Source organism: Grampus griseus (assembly GCF_964374135.1).
Source record: "Grampus griseus genome assembly, chromosome: 20".
Taxonomy (NCBI): Eukaryota; Metazoa; Chordata; class Mammalia; order Artiodactyla; family Delphinidae; genus Grampus; species Grampus griseus.
Genome location: NC_139014.1, coordinates 54,009,568 through 54,033,533, shown reverse-complemented (window position 1 = coordinate 54,033,533; position 23,966 = coordinate 54,009,568). Strand labels below are relative to the sequence as shown.

The 23,966-nt window shown below is 50.4% G+C and overlaps 1 protein-coding gene across 2 annotated transcripts in view; it reads right to left on the bottom strand.

Annotated features, from left to right (window-relative positions):
• The window catches only part of NOS2 (nitric oxide synthase 2), a gene marked incomplete at its 5' end in the record, with an annotated part of 36,211 nt that extends 14,996 nt beyond the window's left edge, over positions 1 to 21,215 (bottom strand). Inside the window, 11 exons of one of the 2 annotated variants that reach the window (XM_082678754.1) lie at positions 735 to 929; positions 4,018 to 4,119; positions 4,213 to 4,387; positions 5,712 to 5,851; positions 5,943 to 6,084; positions 7,022 to 7,113; positions 7,867 to 8,029; positions 11,447 to 11,595; positions 12,628 to 12,750; positions 13,531 to 13,615; positions 21,106 to 21,215. In XM_082678754.1, coding sequence (XP_082534880.1) covers positions 735 to 929; positions 4,018 to 4,119; positions 4,213 to 4,387; positions 5,712 to 5,851; positions 5,943 to 6,084; positions 7,022 to 7,113; positions 7,867 to 8,029; positions 11,447 to 11,595; positions 12,628 to 12,750; positions 13,531 to 13,615; positions 21,106 to 21,215 — 1,476 coding nt within the window. The remainder of the gene's footprint in view (positions 1 to 734; positions 930 to 4,017; positions 4,120 to 4,212; positions 4,388 to 5,711; positions 5,852 to 5,942; positions 6,085 to 7,021; positions 7,114 to 7,866; positions 8,030 to 11,446; positions 11,596 to 12,627; positions 12,751 to 13,530; positions 13,616 to 21,105) is intronic. The other variant, XM_082678755.1, reaches the window with a different exon arrangement.
• Positions 21,216 to 23,966: the final 2,751 nt, after the last annotated feature.

The window sequence follows — 23,966 nt, the reverse complement described above, 5'->3', positions numbered from 1 at the left end:
GAGAGTAGACGAAGGTGCTATGACCACAAGCACAAACTATCCCAGGCAGTCAGTCACACTACTTATCACTTTTAGAGTAAGGAAGCTCTTCCCCAAATCTAACCAAAGAGCTTTTTGACAAAAAATGAGATCATTTCACTGGGTAACGGTTCCTGAGTGCACTCTGGGTTGGACACTGGGCTGAGCTGTTACGTACACCAGCTCATGTGATCCACACAACCTCCTCCACCGTGGAGTTGATGACCGTCCTTTTAGAGATGAGAAAACCAGGGCTTAGATGGGTGAAATGACCCACCCAAGATCATACAGCTAGGAAGTGGGAGAATCACCCCCAGATGTATCTGACCTGGGAGCCAAGCTCTTCACCATTATGTCATGTGACTGTCTATAGCCCTCCCGTGCAGGCGGGCACAATGGTGGTCGCCCTCAGGAGCTTAAACTCCATCAGAGCAACGGGCTACTAAAGGTACCATAAAAGGTATTCCCTTCAGTCTCACTTCTGTAGAAATGGACAAAAGTATCCTTGAGTGAAGCCTGAAAAGCATTAAAAATATGCCTCTGTGTCCCCGATCCTTCCTTGTATATCCTGCATTAGTGAGCACACGTGTGCACAGGCACATGCAAACACACATGCACGCACACATGTGTACACACATGCACACATGTGCAGACACACACACTCTCTCCACCCCCGAGCTCCCAAGACAGAAAGGAGAGGAAGGCCCCTCTCTTACCTGGTAGTAGTAGAAAGGGGACAGGACATAATTTAACATCTCCTGGTGGAACACGGGGGTGATGCTTCCAGAAATTGGGGGTACCAACCAAATCCAGTCAGCTGGGCAGCCCCCTCGGGACCGGTACTCATTCTGCATGTACTTCATGAAGGACTCTGCAGCTGAGTGGTGGTCCATGATGGTCACATTATGCTTCTAAATCAGAAGGAGGCAAGAAGGCGAGTTGAGGAGAGTGGTCGGTTGGCTGCAGGGCTCCCAGATGGACTATGGAAGGGCCTGGCAATCTGTAAAATGGGACCACAATCCCCTCTGGCCCCCTTCTCACTGCTGAAGATAAATACCCAATGCAAAGTATTTTCAGAGCCTCTGAGCCCAAGCAGTCACCATAGCCATGGTCAGCCCACAGGCCACACGCTGCCCCCGCTTGGCCTCTGCGGGCAGTGTCCAGCTTCCCAGGCCTACAAGTCTCCCTGGACTCCCACAAATTGCTCTCTGGATGCTGATGAGTCAAAGCACAGTGGCTTTTTTTCACTTGTTGGTAAAGAGTTCCAGGAGTCACCTTCCCAAAGATGTGGCTGTCTCAGCCCAGAAGGAAGAGGACTGAAGCACTGGGGGGAACCACAGTGCATGGAAGGCAAATCACCACAATGTCCCACATCCTAAAATTAGAAGCCAAGGGGTCTGAGCCTTCCTGGAATGATCCAACAAGGGCAGCCACATCGTCTGGAGCAACTCATGTAGTCAAGAGACATTGGTTTCATGGAGTGGTTCAAACCTTGGCCTCTTATTAGCCATGTTACTTTGAGCTATTAGTTCCTTAACCTCAGTTTCCTCATCTGTAAAATGGGGATGGTAATAGTTCCTATATCAGGACGTTGTTGAAAGAATGCAATCAAATAATACAAGTAAAGCATAAAACGTGCTCAATGAATGTTAGCCGCTATCGTTATTTCTGTCTACCAGGTACTGCATACAGAGGTGAAAGACGTGGCCTCTTCTCTACACTGGATCATACTCTAACCGTGGGAGGCAGAAGGACGTCAGCCATTTCACATGGTCTGATAGAAGCTGTGATGGAGGTGAGTGCAGGTGCTGACGGAGGGCCGAGGGAGGGCTTAGCTCACACAGGAGCTCAGAGGAGAGATCGGGGATTTTAGAGACAGTTTCTAAGAGGAAGTGAGTTTTGAGAGATGGGTACCAGTTAGGCAGCAGACGGGCAGTCCCGGAGGAGGACACTGCATGAGTCAAGGCCGGGAGGCAGGAGAGGAGCCAGTGGGCTCCAGTAGGATCAGCTATGCCTTCTAAAATTCTATACATACACACACCGCAACTACTGGGTGCCAGACCGGTTTTAGGTGCAGGAGCTGATGAATGATGAGAGCTGTGAGAATAGTTGTAACAGTAATAAATAATAATAACAACAAAACTAATGTTTTTTGAGTGATCACTATGGGTCAGGCAATGCAGCTAAATATTTTGCATTCATTTTCATTTAATCCTTACAGTAACCTAGTGAGGGAGGTACCATTATTATCTCCATTTTACAGATGAGGAAATGAGGCCAAGTCTTTTGAAGCTGACCCTGAAGGAGGGTCATGAGGAAGTCCTGGAGACTCTCAAGCAGTGGAGGGACGTGGTCAGCAATGGTCAGGAGACAGTTGAGGGTCAGCAGTTTCCTGGGACATATCCGCATCCTGCCAATATCAGAGCTGATGCTGGGAGCCTGCAGGAGTCAGGATGTGTGATCCACAGCCAGTGGGGCCTTCCCCAGCTGGGTCAGCCCCAGGAGGCTCTTCCTGTCCTGTCTCAGAGCTGCCCCGTTCCCCCCCCACTCCCCAAAATCAGGCACAAGCTTGACATGCCTACAGCGTGACAAGCTCTGGGGAACAGTGTGTGATAATATGTATTTACTGGGTGTTTAATGTCAGCTCCCACTACAACCCACAAGGCCAGGGTTTCTGTCTGTTTTGTTCACCGCTCACACTCTTGGCCTGGCCTAGGGCCTGACACATGGAAAATGCACAATAAAACTTTGCTGAATGAATGAATGACCCTCTGCCCTGCGGTCTGGCCACCAGGGCATCTGCCAACTTTGTGGACATGGTCCCAGCTTCTAAAGTAATAGCTTCACACATCCATGGCTCCTTCCCCAAAGGAAGGGGAGTGTTTATAGGAGAGCAGCAGATGGACCGGAGGGCTCAGCCCCACACAGGAGCCAACCTGCTGTGTTTGGTGGCTGCCATTGCTCAGAGAGGGAAGCAAGAGCAACAACGGCTCAGGTGGACGTGGCCTCTCATTCATTCATCCAATACGTATATTTTTTTAGCATCTGCCACGTGCCAGACACTCTTCTAGGCTCCAGGGGTAGAGCAGTGAACAAGAGAGACAAGGTCCCTGCCCCATGGAGCTTACATTCTAATGGGGGAAACAAAGAGAGAGGCAGATGGACTCCATAATGTCAGGAGCTAATCAGGATTATGAAGGAAAAGAAAGAAAAGGTTAAAGGAATAAGAAAGACAGGGAGGTGGGTGAGGATGCCTTTGTTTATGGTGTCGTCAGGGAGGGCTACTCTGAAGAGGGGACAGTTGAGACCTGGATGAAGGGAAGGAGCTGGTCACGGGATGATTCATGGCAAGAGTGTTCTAGGCAGAGGAAAAAGCAAGTGCAAAGGCCCTTAGGGGGGAAGCATCTTGGTGAGTGTGAACAACAGCCAGAATTCCACTGGCAGGGCTGTGGAGGATAAAAGCCTGACTGGAGCGGCTGGGGGATGAGGACGTGTAATGAGGTCTTTCCATGGTTTTGCCGTAAAAGGGAGGCAGAGAAACAAGGTAGTAGCTGGGTAGGGGGAGTGTTTGGTTAGCTAGCCATTTATCTCTTTGAGATGGGAATCATTACAGCTTACTGATCATTGATGGGAATGATCCAGTGGATAAGGAGGTATCAATGTTATGGGGCAGAGGGTGGGGAGGATTATCAGGAGTAAAGTCCTTGAAAATTGAGAGAGGACAGGATTCAGTGCTCAAGCGCAGGGATTGACCAGCCTTGGGAGGTAAGGAGTTGCCTGTTGCTAGAAGCATTCAAGTTTCCACTAGCAGACTTGAGAGGGCTTGTCTCTCTATCCCCAGCACCTAGCACTGTGCCTGGCACAAACAGGGTGTTCAACATTGTTTGATGCGTGAATAAATGAGCAATGCCGTAAGGGGAAAATCAAGCATGACATGGGCGGCTGGACCAGACGACCTTCTAACCAGAAAGCCTTCAGACCCGCAAACACCAGACATGCCTGGAAACTGTGGAGCACAGCGACATTGATCTCAATGACAGCCCGGTCCTTCCAGAGTGAGGCCACCTTGTGTGTTTCCAGGCCCATTCTCCTGCCCACTTCCTGCAAAGGCAGAGAAATGGGGGTGAGTCAGTCTCTTGGATCCCAGCTGCAGGCCCGCACCTCCAGCCGGCCCAGCTGGATGGTCTTCGTTACCTCCAGGATGTTGTAGCGCTGGACGTCACAGAAGTCCCGGACTCCGATCTCTGTGCCCATATACCAGCCGTTGAAGGGGCACCCTGGGAACTCAAGGCCACCCACCTCAAGCAGCATGTTGGCTACGGCCGGCAGGGCATACCACTTCAGCTCCAGCTCCCGGAACCACTCATACCTGGTAGGGAGGCAGAGCTGGTGGCAATGGGGCCTTCACTTTGGCCCACATTCATCCCCCCCAAAAAAAATCTTCAGAGAAAGAGTGCACCAAGAAAACTCCTTTCCAAGTGCTGATCTCTAAGTTCATCCCACCTGGAGAGGTGAATTGACGCACCACGTGTCATTTGCTAATTATGCATTCAATCACGAGTTCATTCACGCAAACATATTAAGCATCAAGTATATGACAGGCCCTGTGCTAAATGCTGAGAACCCAACATAACACAGCACGTAAGGATTCCAGTGTCAGAAAGCCTGGGTTCAAGTTCTGCCTTACTGATTACTAGCTGTGTAATCTTGGGATATTATTTAGCCTCTCTGAGCCCTAGCATCCCCACCAACAAAATAGAGATAAGAGCATCAAACTCATGGGATTATTGTGAAAATAACAGTATCCTTTATTTGTATATTCATTCATTCCAGAAATATTTATAATTGAGCACTTACTATGAGCCAGGCGCCCTGCTACGTGTTGGGGATATATTGCTGAACAAGAAAGACAAGATCCCTAATTCTCAAGGACCTTACAGACTATAAGTAGGTAAACAAATAAATAAATGGGAAAATAAAGACAAGGTGATGTGTCAGGTGGAGGGTGAGGGTGCCTACTCTAGACTGGGTGTTCAGAAGAGGCTTCTCAGAATGGGTAACATTCGGGAAATACCTCATTGACAAGAAGAAATGAAGTCTGCAAAATTCTGGAGAGAGGGCATGTCAGGCAGAGGGAAGGGCAAGTGCAAAGGCCCTGAGGTAGGAGTAAGTTCAGTATATTCAAGGGACAAAAAGAAGAGCCCAGCCTAATGCCTGCTACATAGTGAGTGTCAATGTATGCAGGTATTTTTGTAATTATTAGAGCTGCCTGGAGGAGGGGCTGAACCAGATGAGCTCTTGAAGTACTGTCATCAGTCAGGAGAGGGATGGCTAAGAGAGTTGGCAGGAAGGTCAAAGAGGCCTGGGCTGCACAGTGTGAGAATCTCAGAGCCTTTCAAGGATTCCTTTCCTGAGGTCACTTCTTCCCAAGCTGCTAGAGCCTGGTCTGTCTAAGCCATTGCTTTCCTGTCACTATCAGCATCTCATTATAAGTCTGAGGCCCGACATGCAAGTGCAGAGTTGCTGTACAAGGGCGACAAGGCAGGCCTTGAAAGTTGGCCCTTCTGGGTATCACCTGCTGCTGGTCGGGCTTTGGGGGAGGTGCAGGGAGGATCCTGAGGTCTAGGGTCTCACTTAGGAAAGGAGGGGGCATGCATGTGAACACACACCCCTGGCACCCACAGCCTGCTTACTTGGGATGTTCCATGGGCACCTCAAACACAAGGTCGGGAGGGATTTCGAAGAGCTCAGGGTCACGGCCATCAGCCTGCAGGACCAGAGGCACCACATCGAAGCGGCCGTATTTGGGCTTCCAGCCCAGGTCGATGCACAGCTGAAAACAAGACAGGCCAAGTGAGTCTGGAGATCCAAGTCCCTTGACCCCTCTGGGCTCCACTGTCAGCCACCAGAGCCGGATCTAGTACCTGGGTGAGCTCCACGCTGGCAGGGTCCCCTCTGATGGTACCATCAGGCATCTGGTAGCCGGCATACCGGATGAGCTGGGCGTTCCAGACCCGGAAGTCATGTTTCCCGTCGCTCCGCTGGGGGAACACGGTGATGGCCGACCTTCCCCAAGGTGAGGACAGTGCTGTTTACCACCCAGCTTCGGTGTGCGCTTCCAGCCATCCCCAACAGGTCTCCTGTCCCCTCCTATCTTCCCACTCCCCAGCCCTCTGCACCCGAGCTAACTGAACCAAACCCCTGCAGCTCTGAGACATGCCAAGCTCTCGCTGGCCTCTGCGTAACCCGTCCACTTCCTGACATACCCTCTCCTTCCTTCTTCTTCCTGCAGCTCCTACCTTCCAGACCAGCCCAGGGACCATGTCCTCCAGGGAACCCTCCCCACCCCTCGGGCACGGTTAGCTGCCCAACCCTTTCCCTAGCTGCACCATAGTTCTCTTTGCAATTGAGTTAGTTGGACGCTTGTCTAGTGCAAGGCATAGGTTCATAGTGAGCTGGACCCTCGTCTTAGGGTCCTAGTCACTTCCCACCCCCATGCCTAGCCCTGTGTTGGGTCCTCATCAGGTGGGCACTGAGTGTTTGCTGAAAGGAAAAATGAATGAAGGACCAAATGAGTTGACCTTGACCTCCTTGGCTAGGGGAAGGGGAAGGTAAGGCAGGAGTGGTTCTGATGGGCAGCCACTCCCCCACCTCTAAGAAAATCACCACATTGGCTGCAAAAACAACTTCTCATCTCCTCTAAAGTGGGGAGCCTTAACCTCGAAGAGTGGAGAAGTTGCTTCTTAAGGATCCCCCCATCACCTCCAAATGGCTACAAGTCAGAAAGAAACCAAGGAAATGGGCCACTGACGAGGCACTAAGCTCACGGAGGCCCGCTCACTACGAGGGCTCCCTGAAGAAGCCAAGTCTTTCTCCTTTCTTTCTCCCTAGTCTCTCCTGGAGCCCAGATGCCTCCCCTAAACTCATCTGCATCTCTTGGCTAAGACTTGGGGACAGGGCGGGCCCCAGCATAGCCTCGTAGCCTCGGGAAAAGCACACCCACCTGATGTTGCCGTTGTTGGTGGCATAACGCAGGTGTCTGCAGATGTGCTCGAACATCTCCTGGGCCGTGGAACAGCTCCGCGCGTCGAAGACCTGCGTGCACGCAGCCCACCCAGACCACGCCCGTCAAGGACCGTGAGGACAGAGGCCTTGGAGCTGATCTTAAAAGCTAAGCCACGGGGACTGAGGGAGTGGCCCCAAACCTCACGACCCGAACGCCTCGCTGAGGAGTGCATCCTCCTCTCTGCCCCTTCATCCTTCCTCTGCTCTCCTAGGGGAGCCCAGGAGCCCTCACTTGGAAGACCGTATCAAAACCCAACCCCCAAGAAAACCTGATTCTCAAGCACCATGAGTCAGGATTCCCACAGCCTAGTTGCTTTATACATGTTACCCATGGCCTCCAGAACATTTTATTACAGCCAGAGCTGGTTGCATTGGCATTTCTTATCTCTTTATCTGTCCAAGTACTTTCACTATTATCCAGCAATAAAACGTAAAGACAGCTTAGGAGGCTAGGATAAAGGAAATGTTTTCTAAAAGCCAAGAATTCAGTCAAGGTAAACAACCAGGGCCTCAGCAGTTATAATAGCAAGGTCGTTTGGTTTCACGTTGGCGTTTAGTCTCTGAAATTTAACGCAAGAGAGAAAGATCGGCTAGAAATCCTGGTGCTGAGATCGGATTCTAGACTCTGGGGCGGTGGGGGTGGGTGGCTGTAAGCCCCCATCTCAAGCTCAGGGCCGGGGAGAGAGAACGCAGGGAGCCCCGGGGACAGCTCGGCGGGCTGCTGGGAGCCACTGCTCAGGGCCCGTCGGGCTCCCAGCTTCCTCTCCTGCTAAGGGAGTCCACCTGCAGGTTGGACCACTGGATCCTCCCAATGCAGCGGGGGGCGTTGCGCCAGGCCTGCTTGGTGGCGAAGATGAGCTCATCTCCCGTCAGCTGGTAGGTTCCTGTTGTTTCTATCTCCTTTGTTACCGCTTCCACCCTGGCCAGATGTTCCTCTATTTTTGCCCTGGGGGACAGGAAGGCATCAGGAAGATCAACAATGAGATGACCTTAAATGGAGATCGATTCAATCCACAGAAGCAGGAACTGAACTAGGACACCAGGAGGGCAAGATGTCTCTCAGGGAGACCGTCCCCTCCAGAGCCAGCTTCATGGGCACGTGACCAGGGCCTTGAGCTCAGAAGGGCTCCATGCTGGGTATAGTGCTCTGCTGTCTTGAATTCTTAATCATCTGTGAACAGGAAGCCACGTTTTTATTTCCACACTGGGTCCTGCATGTTACACAGCTGGTCCTGATCCCACCAGCACCCTTGTTGTTTCTAGGAGCGTTTTCTCGAATCATATTCATCTCAGCACGGAGTGCAGCGCTTCTCAGACACTTGCGAGAGCCGGAGCGGCATCCAGCAAGCCGCAGCCCCATCTTGCCTCTCAGCCAGGGGAGCACCCATCCGCCTTCCCCTGGTTAAGAGATGAATCAGTCCCTCCCACAGCAGATCCTGTGTACTGAGTACTCATTGTGAGCCAGGTACTGGGCGAAGCCACCCACAGTCAGGGTCCCACTGAGACTGTGAGGGAGGCATGTTTGTGTCCTTTTTATAGTCGGTGTATCTGGAAGGTTAAGTACTGGCCCGGGAACAGAAGTGTGGTAAAGAGGAAACTCAGGACTCAGACTCAGGTTGCCCTGATGCCAAGCCCAGGCTCTTAACCTTCTACCTTCCACACTGGGTGGGAGGGATTGCAAGCCCAGAGATGTGCAGGGACTGCCCACGCTTCCCTGGTCAGGCCCAGACGGGGACCTGCCCTCAGGACTCAGCCTGCAGGGCCCCAGGGCCGCTCAAGGAGGAGCCCTCCACAGTGTGGTCCAGCGTCACAGGCTGTCTACAGCGAGCTTTCTCAACCCCCGCGCCACTCGGCCAGCTGTCCCTTGTGAGATTTCCAAATTGGCTTCTCCCCTCCCCTCCCAGCTTCAAAAATATCCCACAGCCAGGAAGGTTTTGAAACACACACACACACACACACACACACACACACACACACACACACACACACACACACACACAGAGCAACCTTGAGATTTCCAATGGGCACCAAAGATATTTCAAGTTGCAACAAACAAAACTATTTAAGGAATGAACTCCTGATTAAGGAGATTGGACAACTCAAGACAAAATGGCCTTTCTGTGGATGAAGAGTGTCTTGACAGCTCTTCCCTGATTAAAGAAAAAAGCTCAAAGACAAAACACTCGGTGCTATTTATCTTCAAGGACACTCCTGGCATAAAGACCTGCTGGGTGAGGTTGAGGCTGCCCCACCGGCAGCCCTCCTTCCCCAAACAAAGCTTCTAGCAACATTCCCTGCTCTGCATCTGAGCATGAAAACAGTAGCGACCACCAGAACGCAGATGCTTCCAACATACTTGGTAGTGTTAACGTGGGACTATGTAAGAAAAGATCATTTTATGTTCTCACCCAATTCCTTTAGCGTTTTACATTTTACCACTGTTTTCCAATGGTCACATTTCGGAGGCACTAAAATGCTATGATGCCTGTTAGTTCGGAAAAGAAGGAGTGGCTTTTGGCATCAGTGCACTGACTTTGGACAGAACATTCGGCAAGTTACAATTTCTAACTATACAATCCTTCACTCACGAAAGACGGAACCGGCCCAGCTGTCCATGCCTTTGGCTGCTAGTGTAATTGTAGGGATGGGCTGCCACCTGTCACTCACACCCCCAGGACCTCTTGGGGGGTCCAAGCCATGGATTTGTGATTGTGAAAAGTGGAACTTTTTCCCTCTGTGGAAAGTAAATGGGTTTTCAACAGCCAGCAAGAGCAGCCCTGTAGCTTCCTGGGGCTATAACACCCACCCAACTCCCTTCCATACAGCAGCAGGAACCCCCAGGTCCAGCATGGAGTCAGAACCTTCAAAGTCAAAGAGCTGGATGCTAGAACATTGAGGTTTAAAGCAGGGGCTCTGGCCCAAACTGCTTGGGCTCAAATCCCAGCTCTGGAACTTCAGAACGTGTGACTTTGAGCAAGTTACATCTCCTCCACAGGCTTTGGTTTCCTTATCTGTACAGTGTGGGGAGGATAATAATGGTACCAGTCCCATAGAGTCATGGTGAGCCTTACATAAGGCAGAGCCCAGAACATACCTAGCGCTCAGTAAATGTCAGCTTCAATACAGTGGTCCAGTGAAGCCCATTAAGAAAATTCCTTGACCCTGAAAAGCTCATAAGTCAACAACCGAGTTGAAAGCTTAAGGACCTTGGACCTCCTAGTGACAAAGCACTTCTGCAGAGGTTCTATTTATACAGCACACAGAGCAGCAAACCCCTGACGGGGTTCTCGGTCCTGCTGTACATTAGAATTGCCTTGGGAGCTTTTAAAGAACATGGGTATCCGCTCCCTCCACACTTCCTGAGAAGCTGATGCCCCCAGCCCAGGGGACCCTGGCACCAGTATTTTGCAAAGTCCTTAACGGCGACCACTGTGCAGCCAGGGTAGTGGATCACAGCCCCAGAAGTTAAGGGTCTCTTTCATAGACTCAAGGCCCCTTCCAGCTCAGACACTGCAGGTCAGAGCAGAGGGGACGTGGCATCACCAGGAGCCACTCTTTCTGCCATGGGGAGGGGGTGTCCCAGGTTACTTCTGTGGCTCACTTCGTGCAGTAAAGTGCCACGTGGGGCTGCACCATGAAAGCCACACTCCCCTCGCAGCCCATAAAACAGCAAATCCATTCCCTTGGCCATTCTGCCTTACAATCCCTTTGTGCATTTTTATTTTAAAGATATAAAAGGACCTAAATTAATAGCCATATATTTTATGAAACTCAGCAATATAGATCCCCACAGAGTGCAGTGCAAAGAGCTCTCTCCAAGTCAGGTGGCCTAAATTCTAGCTGGGACTGAACTCTAGCTGTCGCTGGGCTTCCCGGCTCACACTTGCAGGTGGAGGGCTTGGCTAGGTGGTCTCTGAGGTCCTTTCTATCTCAAACATTTCATAGTAAAAGGTTTTGTATATCAACTCATTACTTTGTGCCAGGACGCTGTTCCAAACTTATTTAATCCTCGCAACAATCTTATGAGCCAGGTTTTATCACGACCCTGCTTTGACCTGTGAGGAAGTTGAGGCACATGGAGGGTAAATAGATTTCCCAAGGATACAGGACCAGTTACTGGTGGAGAAGGATTCAAACTCAACCGTTTAGATACCCAACCCACACTTTCAACCATTACTGCCATGCCTCTTTGTCTTATGGTTTTGAGAACGTGTCCAGGGTCTTTCCCCTGAAAAACTATGTTTTAGCCCTCGGTCCATTGCAAACCTGGGAAGGAAAGGGGTCTGGGGTCCGAGGGAAAGGGCAGGAGACAGGAGAGCTCAGGGGAGGGGGAGGCAGCGATGCTGCAGGAAGCGAGACTTACTCTTTGAAGGAGCCATAATACTGGTTGACAAATTCAATAGCTTGAGGTAGAAGCTCGTCTGGGAGGGTAGGCTTGTCCCTGGGTCCTATGGTCAAACTTTTGGGGTTCATGATGGCTCCCAGGCAAGACCTGGACTTGCAAGCGAGATCCTGGAAAGAGAGAGGTGACGGTGAGGCTGGCTGCCTGGCCCCTCAGCACAGGCGTTGATGGCCATCCTCCTCCAGGGCCAGCTGTTCCGGCCACCTCCTTCCACTCTGGCTGCTCCAGTTCCCTGCCACCCCTCTCCACCTCTGTGGCACCTCCTCCTTGGGGTCTACCAGGCTTTCCCCTGACTCATATCTCCTCTCCTCTACTGGCTGAACCCCAGTGGCTATGGGCTGGGCTGCTGCCACCACCCTGGGCTCAGTCTCTGGCCCTGCCCCCAAGCCAGCCCCAGACCCAAAGTCAACAGCTCGATCCCTGGGAAGATCTCGACTACCTTCTCATTTAAAGAGGCTGATATGACTCCTGGGGACAAACTATTGCTGTTCACCCAAAATGAATTGAGAAGGTGCAAATCCCAAAGCCAGGGGATGGCACAGAAAAATTACTGAAAGAAAATATACCCAAAGGTTAACAGCGGTCATTTCTGGAAGGTGTGGGAAATGACCCTGCTTTCATGGCTTTGAAATTTTCAATTCTTTCCCACTTTACAATCACAGAATACATTCTAAAGTTAGAATAAGAAACTTAGGAGATAATAAGTAGTCCAACTACTCACTGGAGGCTTGAACCCCTTTCCCACCTCCTTATCAAATAGCACTTGAATCCTTCTAGCGATAGGGAGCTCACTACGGGACTGGGCTGGATAGTTCAGTCCAGCTTTGGACAGTTCTGGTAGAAAATTCTCCCTAATACAATGCTGAAATCTGTCTCTCTGAGAAAGAAATCATTTCTTCCTGTAATTGCTTATCTCACCTTCTGGATTATCCATCACCCATCGGGGAGTTAACAGGGAGTTAACATCATATATTTCCCACTGTAATTTGTGAGAAACAAGCATCTCTGTTCCCGGTACCCTTTGCCCAAGCTGATGCGTGTCTGGTTTGCCCAAGGGGACATCTGTTTGATCCATTAAGGGCCTTGATGGCTTCGTTGACTTGGGACAAAAGTGGTTCTCCCAGAAGCCCCAGACTTCTCACCCCTTTGGCCTTGTGGTGAAGTGTGTCTTGGAAAGTCATCCCGCTGCACCAGTTTTTGATCCTCAGGTGCCGTGGGCGGGCCGATGGGGGTGCAGCCGGCTTGACCAGGGATTCTGGAGACTGCTAAGAGGGAGCAAAACAACAGGGATTTCCAAATGCCTCCAACCCCAGGACTCCATGGGTCTTTCCCAGGCCCTAGGCCCTGCTTGGGCTCTGGGTGGCTGCGGAGCTGTGGGTGGGTACACAGGTCCCAGTGTCGGTCCACGTCCCTCCTCCCTTTCCGGCAGCCTGGCCACCTGGGCCAGCGACTGCTAAGAGCTCCAGGTGCCTGGGCCACTGGCCAGGCTTCTCTCCTCATCCAAGAGCCTGCCAAATGCTCCCTCGGGGGCACTGCAACAGGAGGGACTAAGGTTAGACGTGACAGAGATTACTGTCACAGCCGCTGCTCCTGAGAACAGAAATCAGGACAGGGAGAATGTATCACTGCCTTCCCTGAAGGCATTTAGGAATATGAAAGCCAGTTCTCTGCCCACCTCTCTGGAACACTGAGGGCCAAAGCACTTAGGGAAGGTGGAACCAGTGGGCTAGGGGCGGGGGCTGGGGCTGGGGCTGGAGGCTCAGCTGCTGAGTTCAGGATTATTTCTGAGCATCTCACTCTGGCCCCATGAGTGGTCTGCCCTCTCCCAGGCCTGCCAACCCACACAGGCAAGTCACCCAGGTGCCTGCACACCTGGGGGGCCACCACTCCCGGTCACCATGGTTCATCCCGCTCTCCCAAAGCTCTTCCTCGTCCCCACCTGTGTCCCCGGGTCTCTACTCACTGCCCCAGACCTCAGCTTCCACCAGGCTGCTGTGCCTGGGCGAGCGGGGAAGGGGCTTCCCACACCCGAGTGACTCACTGACCTTTGCTGTCCCCGTGAGGGGCTGGGGAGACTCATTCCGGTGCTTGCCAAGGTTGTGACATTTGGGGTCATCCTGTGTCACTGGACTGCAAAAGGAAACAGCTATCATGAGATGGAGTATCTGAAGGCAGAGACGGATCTTAGAGTTCCCTCTGCCAGCCCCTCATTGGGGGTGGTGGTGAGGTCTAGAGGATGGGAGTGAACGTCAGCGTTTCCAGTCAATGTGGTGAGGGAGGCAGCTGGCCCATCCAGTCTCTGCACCATCACCACCCTCCCTCCTCCTTTTCTTCCCTTGCCTGCCCCCTACAAAGCCAAAAAGTCAGGAGGGGAGCTGAACCAAAGTGAACGGCCCAAAGGGTGACCCACAGAAGCTCTGGGAAGATGCTCCCTTCCAAAGCCGAGTACAAACATGGTATAGGGCTAAGCTGGCAGAGAATGGCTCCTTCAACCCTGTCCTCCCAGGCCAGCAGTACTGTCCACCAGCCACTCCCTCTTTGGGACTTAACACTTTTTTATTTAAAGCACTTGATTTATCTTGGTTTGTCTATTTATTCTAAATTTTTATTATGGAAAATGTTAAACATACACAATTAGAGACAAGAGTGTAATCAACCCCCATGAGCCTTTCACCCAGATTCAACCCAATCGAACAATTATCAACCCACGGTCACTTTTATTTCAACGTTACTCTCCCAGCCCCCACTCTCATTTTAAAGCCAGTCTGAGACCTCACGTCATGCCTAAATATCTCAGTATTTCTGGAAGAGAAGAACGCTTTTTAAAAATATATTGGTCTATTTGTTTGACAACAACAAATTAAAAGAATCCAGCCTATCCTTTGAAGAAGAAGAAGCCCTAATAGTCTGAAGTCATTCAGAAACCATTGGTTCTGGTTTGGGATTTCAGGTTCGCTCTCCCAGTAAATGCTACAGAGAATAGAAGACACGTGAACATCCATCCAAGAGTCACACCCCACACATGCCTCCTCCTGGGGCATCTCAGTAAGAAAGCTTCTTGGGTCCCATGTTCTTTGCAGTGTTTTCTGGGGTATGTACACATCCAAAGGGAAAGGCAGTTAGAGAGTCCTACAAAGGTCGCTCATTTTCCACCTCACACACACCTGTGATGTCGGAAAATAACAAATAAGCGTGTGTTGCTTTTGTTATTGGAAAAAGTAATGACCATTTATATTCGTATTATATAATTAACTACATACGTTATATAGTTGCATTATATAACTATAAAGAGATAGTGTCTCTTTAAGAGAAAGTAACTATGTATCAGAAAGCAGCTTCTATCTGAATCAAGTGATTCAGCGGCCCTGTGAAGCCCCCTCCATGTGACTGGCCGTCGTCACCCCTCTGGTCTGGTCTGGTGTGCCCCACCAGAAAAAAGCCAATATAGGGTCATCTGGACATTCAGAGCAGGTAAGCCATGGCTGAGCAGTCATCATGGGGCTGCCTAAGGGGGAAGATGCTTTGAGGCTGGGGTGCTCAGGGAGGCAATGCTTTACTGCCCTTCTCAATCTTTTACCATCACCCTTCACCCCCAAGCCCCACCATTCTTATTCATGTTTCCTCTCATTTGCTTCTGGCCATAGAACTGGAGAATTTGAGAAGCTTACCAGTCCACAGTAACTTTTAGATTGAGAAACAATGTCTTTGTTCACTTAGCGTAACTATTGCTCCCAGATATTAAAAAGCTACCTAAAAATCCACTCTACAGATGGGCCATAGTGAGCCTGACCCCACCGCTTAGGGCTGGATATTTAGATTGTGTCCAGTTTCTCCACTATTATAAATAATGCCTCAAACCGTATACATGGTCCGATGCCGGCTCCGTGCGTGCGTGCATGCGTGTGTGTGTGTGTGTGTGTGTGCACAAAAGCATAGGAAAACACCTGGGGGAAATGCTAGCAGATATTAACAGTGACTAGCATTAATTGATAAGATCACAGATGATTTGAATTTTCTTTATCTTTGTCTGCATTTTCCAACTTTTTTTCAGTGACCATGAATTCCTTTCATAATTGGGAAAATTTTTTCAATTTGAAAAAATGAACGCAAAGCTATGCACACAGTCCTCTCTCCCCTAGTGATTTCTTTGGGTTAGCTGCTGGAAGATAGGGTGCCCAGAAGCCCGGTGAGCATATTAAGGTTCTGGCCAAATTATTGCATTGCCAAATTATGACATCATCCATCCAGACACGTGCAATTTGGCTAAACCCACAGTTGTGCTTGGTCCTGCTTGGTCCTCCACGGCAACAGGGACCCTTAAGGACCTGCCATCAAAAGGAGAGCTGGAGCGTGGCTCTTGCTGAGAGCCAGCACTGTCCACAAGCGCTTGAGGGAGAGGACGCTGAGGTCAGAGCTGCAGTCCGTGGCTCGTTTGGGGACTGATTCCCCTGCTGTTCGCACTCCGCCACATGCTCCCACCTCTCCATACACCGGTCGGGGGCAAGGAGGCGCTCTGGAAAATGGATCTTATCTGTAAATCAAGAACCTCTTTGCTCTCTTAACCCTATCTATCCTAAAGGGTGTTGCAGCCCCAGGGCTGAAAAATCCAGAAAGCTCCCAAGTGCTGAAACGTCCACAGTTCCTACTCCAGCCCGTACAGGCGCCTCTGAGGGGTGCATGTGGGGCTTCTCTGGGTCTTTGTGGCTACTGAGTTGCAACCCCTTAAGCGTTCTAAACCAGGAAAACCCTTTAAGTAAATCCTCATCGGAATCCTACAGAGAGAACATTCCAATCCTCATATTTCCCCCGGAAACCCGAGGCTCAGAGAGGGGCAGTGCGCGCCGGGGTTCGAGCCGGGGCCCCGCGCGGTGCCGCCCGCCTCCCTCTCAGGGCGGATCCCGGCCCGGCGCAGTACCTGGCTCGGCGGGGGCGGCAGGCTGGCTGCGGCCGGAGGATCCTGCGAAGGAGCCGGCAGAGTCGGGGCCGGGCAGCCTCGCACGCCGCGCCCAGCCCCTCGCGCATGGCCCCGGCGTGGGCGCAGCTCGGAGGGCGCCCTGCGCACTGCCGCGCGGCCCCTTTATCACCGCCGGACCAAGCAGCCCCCTCCCCGGGGCGGAGCGAGCCGGAGAAGCGGCCCAACTCGGCTTCACCCCGAGGCTGGACCCCGGCCAGAGTGTCCGCTCCGCAGGCGGCCGCCGCGTCCCGCGCCTCCGCTCCAGCTGGCGTCCGCAGCGAAGTCTGTCTTCTGGATGCCACTGGACTTTCTCTGGGCTGAGACCCCGGGGCAGGTATGGCCGGCCTTGGGTTTGTTATTCCCCATGAAAAAACAGTAATGTTCATAATAATAACTCCTACTGTACAGTGCTTTATGGTTTATGAAGCAAGCTCTCCTGTCATTTCATCTACCCCTTACTAACTCCAGTCGAGAAGGCACTTCGATATTGTTATCCCCACTTGACCGAGAAGGACCCAGACAGAGGTCCAGAGAAGTCAAGGATCTTGCTTGAGACCACACAGCAGCCCCAGGGCCACAGCCCAAGCTCTCTCACCTGACAGGGATGCCCTAGGAAGTGCTATTTCTTTCCTGCATGTTCAGTGCAATTCCAGGAAAGAAGCCCCAAGAAAGGTCGCAGCTGGGGGGTGACTTTCAGTGGGAGACCGGGTGGCTGGGCAGTTGGACCAGGAGCCCCCTCGGGTCCCTTCAGGCTCCTGGTCCGTATTACTTGGAAGGCATAGGGCCACTGACCTTGCTCCATCTGTACGTTGCTTCTTACACTGGGAGCAGGGTAACTCCTAGGGTCCAGACGGGCACAGGGCAGCAGCCCTGACACCAGAGCACAAGGAGCCCTCCTGCACATACTCCAGCATATTTAATCCTAAACCCAAATTAACGTGGAATGAAAGAGGGTACATATTTATTCTGAGCCAACTGCAACCCAGCTTGACTTTGTCCCAAATTCCATTTACCTTCACCTAGCTGTTCCCAACATTTTCCTTTGTCTGTAAAACACAGACATATGCCCCATGTTCACTTCCTAATCATTTGTTTACACAAAATATGGAACCATTACTCCCATATAAAGTTCTTGGTCTTATTACACCTGAATGGATTTTAAAATTACTTTTCAAGATCAAAACATATTAATTGGCTCCCACTGCTTTCAGGATAAAATCCCCTTTGTGCTGCTGCTTCCTCTTCCAGTAACATCCTCCCCCCACCACCCCATCCCACTGTGGGTGCAGTCCAGCTGGGCCTACCTCCTCTCTAAAGCCCTCTCCCCACCCCTGTTCCCCCCCTACACACACTACAGCCAGGCCAGGCCCCCTGCAGCATCCCCAGAATAGATCCCAGTGCCCCCAAATTCTCCTGTGAACTCCTGTCTACCTCTCTGTACCACCCCAACCTCACTCCCAATTTTTGTGTATTCCTCCCCAAACCAGTGAGGAAGGTATCATTTCCCCATTCCCTCCCTGACAGGGGGACCTGGATCTCTTTTCTCTGTACCTTTCTCAGCCCAGCACACAGCAGGCCCTCAGAGAGAGTCCATAGAGTGTAGAGGTTATGAGTTTAGACTTGGTTCAAACCTCAGCTCTACCACTTTCCAGATGTTGACCTCGAGTAAGTCACTCAACCTTGTAAAATAAGGCTAATAACAGTTCCTGCCTCATTACTGACACAGTAATAAGAACTTTATAAACATTATCTGTTCTTTATAGCTGCTGTTTATGCAATGAATAAGTGGATCGATTTATTATTTACTTAATTGATAATAGAAGGGCTTCACCGACAGCCTCATGACCCCCAGCACAGTGCCAGAGGAGTGGCCCTCAGCAAATCATTGTTAATGGGCTGGAACATGCCTAGGACTAAAAGCAGGGCAGCCAGTGTAGTGGTCATCAGTCAGGCTGCCCGGGTTTTACTCCTGGCTCTGTCATTTGCTAACTGTGAGATCTCAAAAATTACTTAAACTTTCTAGCCTTCAGCGTTCTCATTGCTACAGTAGGAGGATAACAAAAGTTCCTTCCTCATTGATTGCTGGGAGGACTGTTAAATAAATTGACGTGTGACATTTTCTCTCAGTCACCTCTCATATCTGATTTGAGCACTTCTGCCAGCCCAGCCCAGCTTAAAAATTTGGGGTAAGTCAGCTGGTTTGCCTCAGGTCAACCTACAGCTCAGGTGTCCTGAATGGTCCCAAAGCACAAGACAGTGCTAGTAAAGGGTCTGGAATTCAAAGCTGAAGGCTGTAGGCCACCCTGTAAGGGTTAGGGGAGGAGGGGGATTCAGGATGGTCTTGAAAGATAGGGGATGGATTGGGTCTGGATGAATCAAAGGAGGAATGGGCCGTGTACAGGCACTGGGAAACAGAGGAAGGCTGGGCTGGGCAGGTGGGATGGACCTTCTGTCTGGGAAGGGTGATCGTACAGAACCCTGCAGTCAAGCCTCAGTGTAGTGATGGGCAATGGAGAGCCACTGCAGACTCTAGAGCAGGAGCATGACCTGCTAGAAGTCAAGTTGGGGTGAGAGAGGTCAGAACCAGTGTGGGGGCTGCAGTTGGGGGAGGCCAGTCGGCCGGGGCTGCAGTCATGAGGTGAAGAGAAGGAAGGGATGACCAAGAAGAGTCAAAGCAGATTCCTGGGGTTCAGGCCCTCCAGAGACCCCAGGAGGAGCGATGAAACTGCTGTCAGTCTGCAGCATTTGAGTCTGCAGTGCCGGGAGGGCATCTAGAGGCCATCCAACTCTGCGTTCTCATCTGTTGGTCTCTTGGCCACCTTGGTCACCACAGCCCAGACCGCCTGGTTTCAAACGTTCTCTCCTCTAGTTCAACCCACACGCTATACCTTGACAATCTTGCTAAAGAATCTACAATGGCTCCCCGTGGCCAAGCAGAGAAAATCCAAATCCCCTGCTCTGCGTTCAATCCCCCGGGCTCCAGCCTGGCCTCTCCTATCCCAGCCCCCAAGCCCCACTCCAGGCCCCAGCACAGTCATGCTTGCTTCTGTCTCTGAGACTTTGCCCACCCTGCCCCCTTCCTGGAACGTCTTCGCTACTTCTCTTAACCTCCCCACATTCTACCCACCCTTCCAAGTCCACACGGAGCCGCTCACTCCTGTGAAGCTCCTAGAGGCCGCTCTGTTTGATGTTGGCGTTGCTCAACCTCGTCCTACTGCCAATAGCAATAACAACACTGATGACTGCAACAAGTACCGTTTATGGGGCGCCGACTCCCAGGGCTATTAAGTAGTAAAGCCTCCTGCTTATCCCCAAGCCCATGCGCTTACGTGCGCTGCTCTTCTGGGTTGCCCAGCTGCCCGCCTGCAAGGGGCGCCCTGCCCACTGTAGTCCAGGGGAAAGGCTCCTCTGGGGCCGTGGGGCTGGGAGGCTGTGTGGTGGCCCTGTGTGGCCTGGGGCTTTGATTTGATTCTTCTTGTGGTGTTATCACAGGTGGACTTGTCTTTCCACTGGAGTAAGCCTCAACCTCGAGACCAAGGCCATGAACTCTCCTAGCTCTGGAAGCCTGTCCACTGATTGGCAGGCTGGCCAAGTAATTCTCTCGGTTCTACTGCAGGCTTGCTTCTCCTACAAAGTGCAAGGGGGTGGAAGAAATTCTAACTCTGTAATTACCAGTCAGGTAACTTTGGGGGAAGTCACACCACTCTTACTTAAAGCTTCTGTTTCCTTAACTGTAAAATGAGACAATAACTTGTACTTCACAGAGCCCCAGTGAAGGTCAGTTGAGCAGCAAAACCTGTGAAGTGCCCTAGATGGCCCTGGCCCAAAGTGAGTGTTTGGTTACAATAAACCTTGCGTTTATTGAGCACCTGCTCTGCGTGGGCACACTGCTAATTGCTCTACATGCCCACTCTCATTTCATCCTCAAAATGCTACAAGATGGGTTACATTGGTTCCCCTGACTGCAGATGAGAACATCTGAGGCTCAGAGAGGTTCCCCTGCCCTAGGTCACAGAGCCAGCGAGAGATAGCTCAGAGCCAATGAGCGAGGCCCAGCACAGGGTTTGGGTACAGTTTATCTAAATTCCTGGCACCCTTCACCAGGTTGATGTTCAGAATATCTAACCACCAGTGAGGCATGTGCACTGGTGAATCAGAAGGGACGTTGAGGGACTTCCCTAATGATCCAATGTGCAGGTTTGATCCCTGGTCGGGGAGTTAAGATCCCACATGCCTCACGGCCAAAAAACCAAAACGTAAAACAGAAGCAATAAGCAAATTCAATAAAGACTTTTTTAAAAAACTGGTCCACATCAAAAAAATATATATTTAAAAAAAAAAAAAGGGACGTTGGCCAGGATGCCACCTTGGTCCTAACCACTGGGCTCTACTGCCTTCCATTCTCAAGGCAGGTATTCCATATCCCCTTCCTATATTCTCCCCACAGGACTGTGCCATGGCCCTTCCTTCTTCACATAGTGTCAGGTGCAGTGAGGTGCCCAATAAACGGTGGCCGCATCCAATTCCAATAGGGACGTCCAAGAAGCATCCGGCGAGAACAGACCTCTGGTGAGAAGCCAGGAGCAGAGAGGAATTCTGAGTTGGCAGAGCGGGGAATGGAAACCCAGAGGAGACCAGCAGGAAGTGGCGGCAGGGAAAAGCTTACCTGGAGGGAGGCTGACGGGCTTTGTCTACATTGTTGTTGATATCCATTTCCTCAGTCAAATCAAACTTATAGGATTTGGCCTTGAACAGAAACTGCCAGGGACAGGCCATCTCTGCGGTTTTGCAAAGCACGTCACTTCTCTGGATTTAAACTCAGCGGCTCTTCTCCGTGGGCTGAGGAAGGAGAAGGAGACCGAGGTGGGAGGTTGAGGAAGAGTTTACAGAACTGGGCCTTCTCAGTGTGGTTAGTTTGCTGAAGAATCAGTACAGAGGCTAATGTAAGTCTTGAACAGCCACTTCCTCAGGGCTTTGAAACCTCTGCTCATATTTCGGTGTGGCATGTGGGGATCCTATGGACTTTAATTCGACAGAGCCACATAACTCCCTAAAGGAAAAACACGTAGCTTCATGAGGACAAAGTACAAACCCTGTGAGCCTTCTGAATGGGACCTGACTGGGCAAACTTCATTGCTGACCCGAGGCAAGGTGGGAAGGAGCCTGCTGGTCATTGAAATATGGGCACCTCTGCCTGTCCCTGCAGGATCTAACTAGCACCTGTCACTGGGGAAAGCATTCAAGTCATAGCTGCCTTAAATCTTTTCAGATTTTGCAGTTGTTGTCAATGCTGTCATCTGCTCCTTTTTTATTATGGGGGAGGCATAATTATTTATGGGGGAAAATGCACTTAATTCTCAATATTTGAGATCATCTCCTTTAAAAAAAAAAAAAAAAAGACCAAAAAAGAAGACATAAGTGCAGGCCCAGGACTGGTCTGGGCTTGTCCCCAGCATGCCTCCTCCATGGAAAAAGGCTTTGTGTTGGGGGGCAGTGTGGTGATGATGTGGCCCATGTAAGAATCTTAGGGCCTCCCAAATCTGGGTTCAAATCCTAGCTTTACTAGTTACATGACCTGGGTCAAGTTATTTAAAAGATGCATTTCTTCTTCCATAAAAGGGGCTTAATAACAGTTATCTTAACAAAATTTATTTGGGAGGGAAAAGGTGCATGTTATAAGGACTGGACAGTATCATCGATATAAAAAAGAATTCTCAGTAGATTACTCCCCACTCTCCAAAAAGTTTTGCCTTGAAACGTAGCAACTACAGCAAATTTTGCAGAAAAAAAAAAATCTGAACAAGATGCCCTGTTCAAATGGCCAAACCTCATGTTGGCGTTTCTTAGATTTTCTACCAATTTATCTCTGTAGGCAGAAAAGTCCCCCAGTTTTCTGAGGCTTCTCAAACAGGAAGAAGCAAAACCCTCTCAAAACAGCAGCTTCCCCAGAAATGAAGACAACTCACCTTGCAGCTGGCTGTGCTGCCTCTGCAGGGTACTGACAAGCAAACTTGGGGGGACCTTCACCTTGAGAACTTCGGAACCGTCTGTAACTGCCCAGTTCCCTCACCAAGGGTGGCTGAGAGGTTTTAAACCAGCAATGCTGAATTCCCTGGGGCCAGAGAGCCTCAGTCGTCAACTCGCTGCAAAGTTATGATTATACTGCAGCTAAGAAGTATTTATACCCAACCCATGGCATCCAGGGAGCCGTTTTTGCATAGAAGTCTCTTTTTTTTTGTTTCCAAAGGGAGTGTCCCCAGCTGGGTGTACAGTTAGCTAATTTATGACTGGGAATCCTGGCCTATGAGTGACTTCATGCTGCTGTTACATCACTCCGTGTGGTGCATCCTCAGTAAATGCACCTCTTCCTGGTCCAGGGTCCAAGGCAGCGGCTCACCAGCAGGGTGGTGGGTCCAATAAAGGAGTCATCGTGGAGCCAGGTTTTATTTAGCTAAACCATGTTGTCTCACTTTCAGAGTCTGGGGGATTTTTTTTTTTTTCCTCAGTAGGGAGCGCTCTGGTTAATTTCTGTCCAGACTCTCAATTTTCCAGTTCATGGCAGAAGTCCATGAAGCTGAGAAATATTGACAATATGGAACACACTGGAAAATGCCCAGGTTACAGAAGGCCAGTGATGCTGGGTCATGCAGTGTTCCCAACAGGTCCCTGAATCATTCAGCTTGAGGTTTGTGGAAGGGAAGGAAAGCCCTTAGCACAGAGAGACCTCTCAGATGTTGGTGTCACTAATGTCTCACACTTCAGCTCTAAGTAAACTAGGGGAGCATGGCAGGTAGAGTTATTTTCTACAGGGGAAAAAAATCCTTTCTTATAACAGAAATTGCATTTTAACTTCTTTATCCTTTCTTATAATTCCATTTATTATAGTGCCTCGAATACAGTATTCCTATATGGGATGAATTGTTCCATTATAAAAGTAAAATAACAACTATGTTAGGTAAGAGTCAAAAATGGAGGGAAAAAAACCCACCCTTGATCTCATCATCCTAACACATTGCTGTCACAATCCATTCATTTCCTTCCCTCATTTTCCAAATTAAATGCAGAATTATAATCAATTGAATTTGCCTAAGATAGAAAAAAACCAAATAGAGACATGAAGAAGAGCTCAAAGATCTCTGTTGAGTGAATGAATGAATGAAAAATAGAAGTAGACTGCGATGAGTTGCAATATATCAAAGCCATTCTTCATTTAGTCTTTAGCCAGTTCAGTTCAGGGAAACTAATACTGCTTGAGGAGAGATGCAGAGTCCCTGGTTCAGAAAGTACAAAGCTTAGAGAAAAGAATGGATAATTATTGTATTGAGTGGCACATGCAGTGTTGGAGGGGTGGCATCCTGAAGAAGCTGAAACTGCATTGCTCAGGGAAGGTTCACAGGGGAGAGGACACCAGGGCAGGGTTTTGAGGGATGACTAGGAGTTTGCCTCACTCTAACCCTATTCCCTGTAACTGCTTCCACATATTCTGACTATACCTGCAGCAAATACATGTATTAACTCCTTTAACTC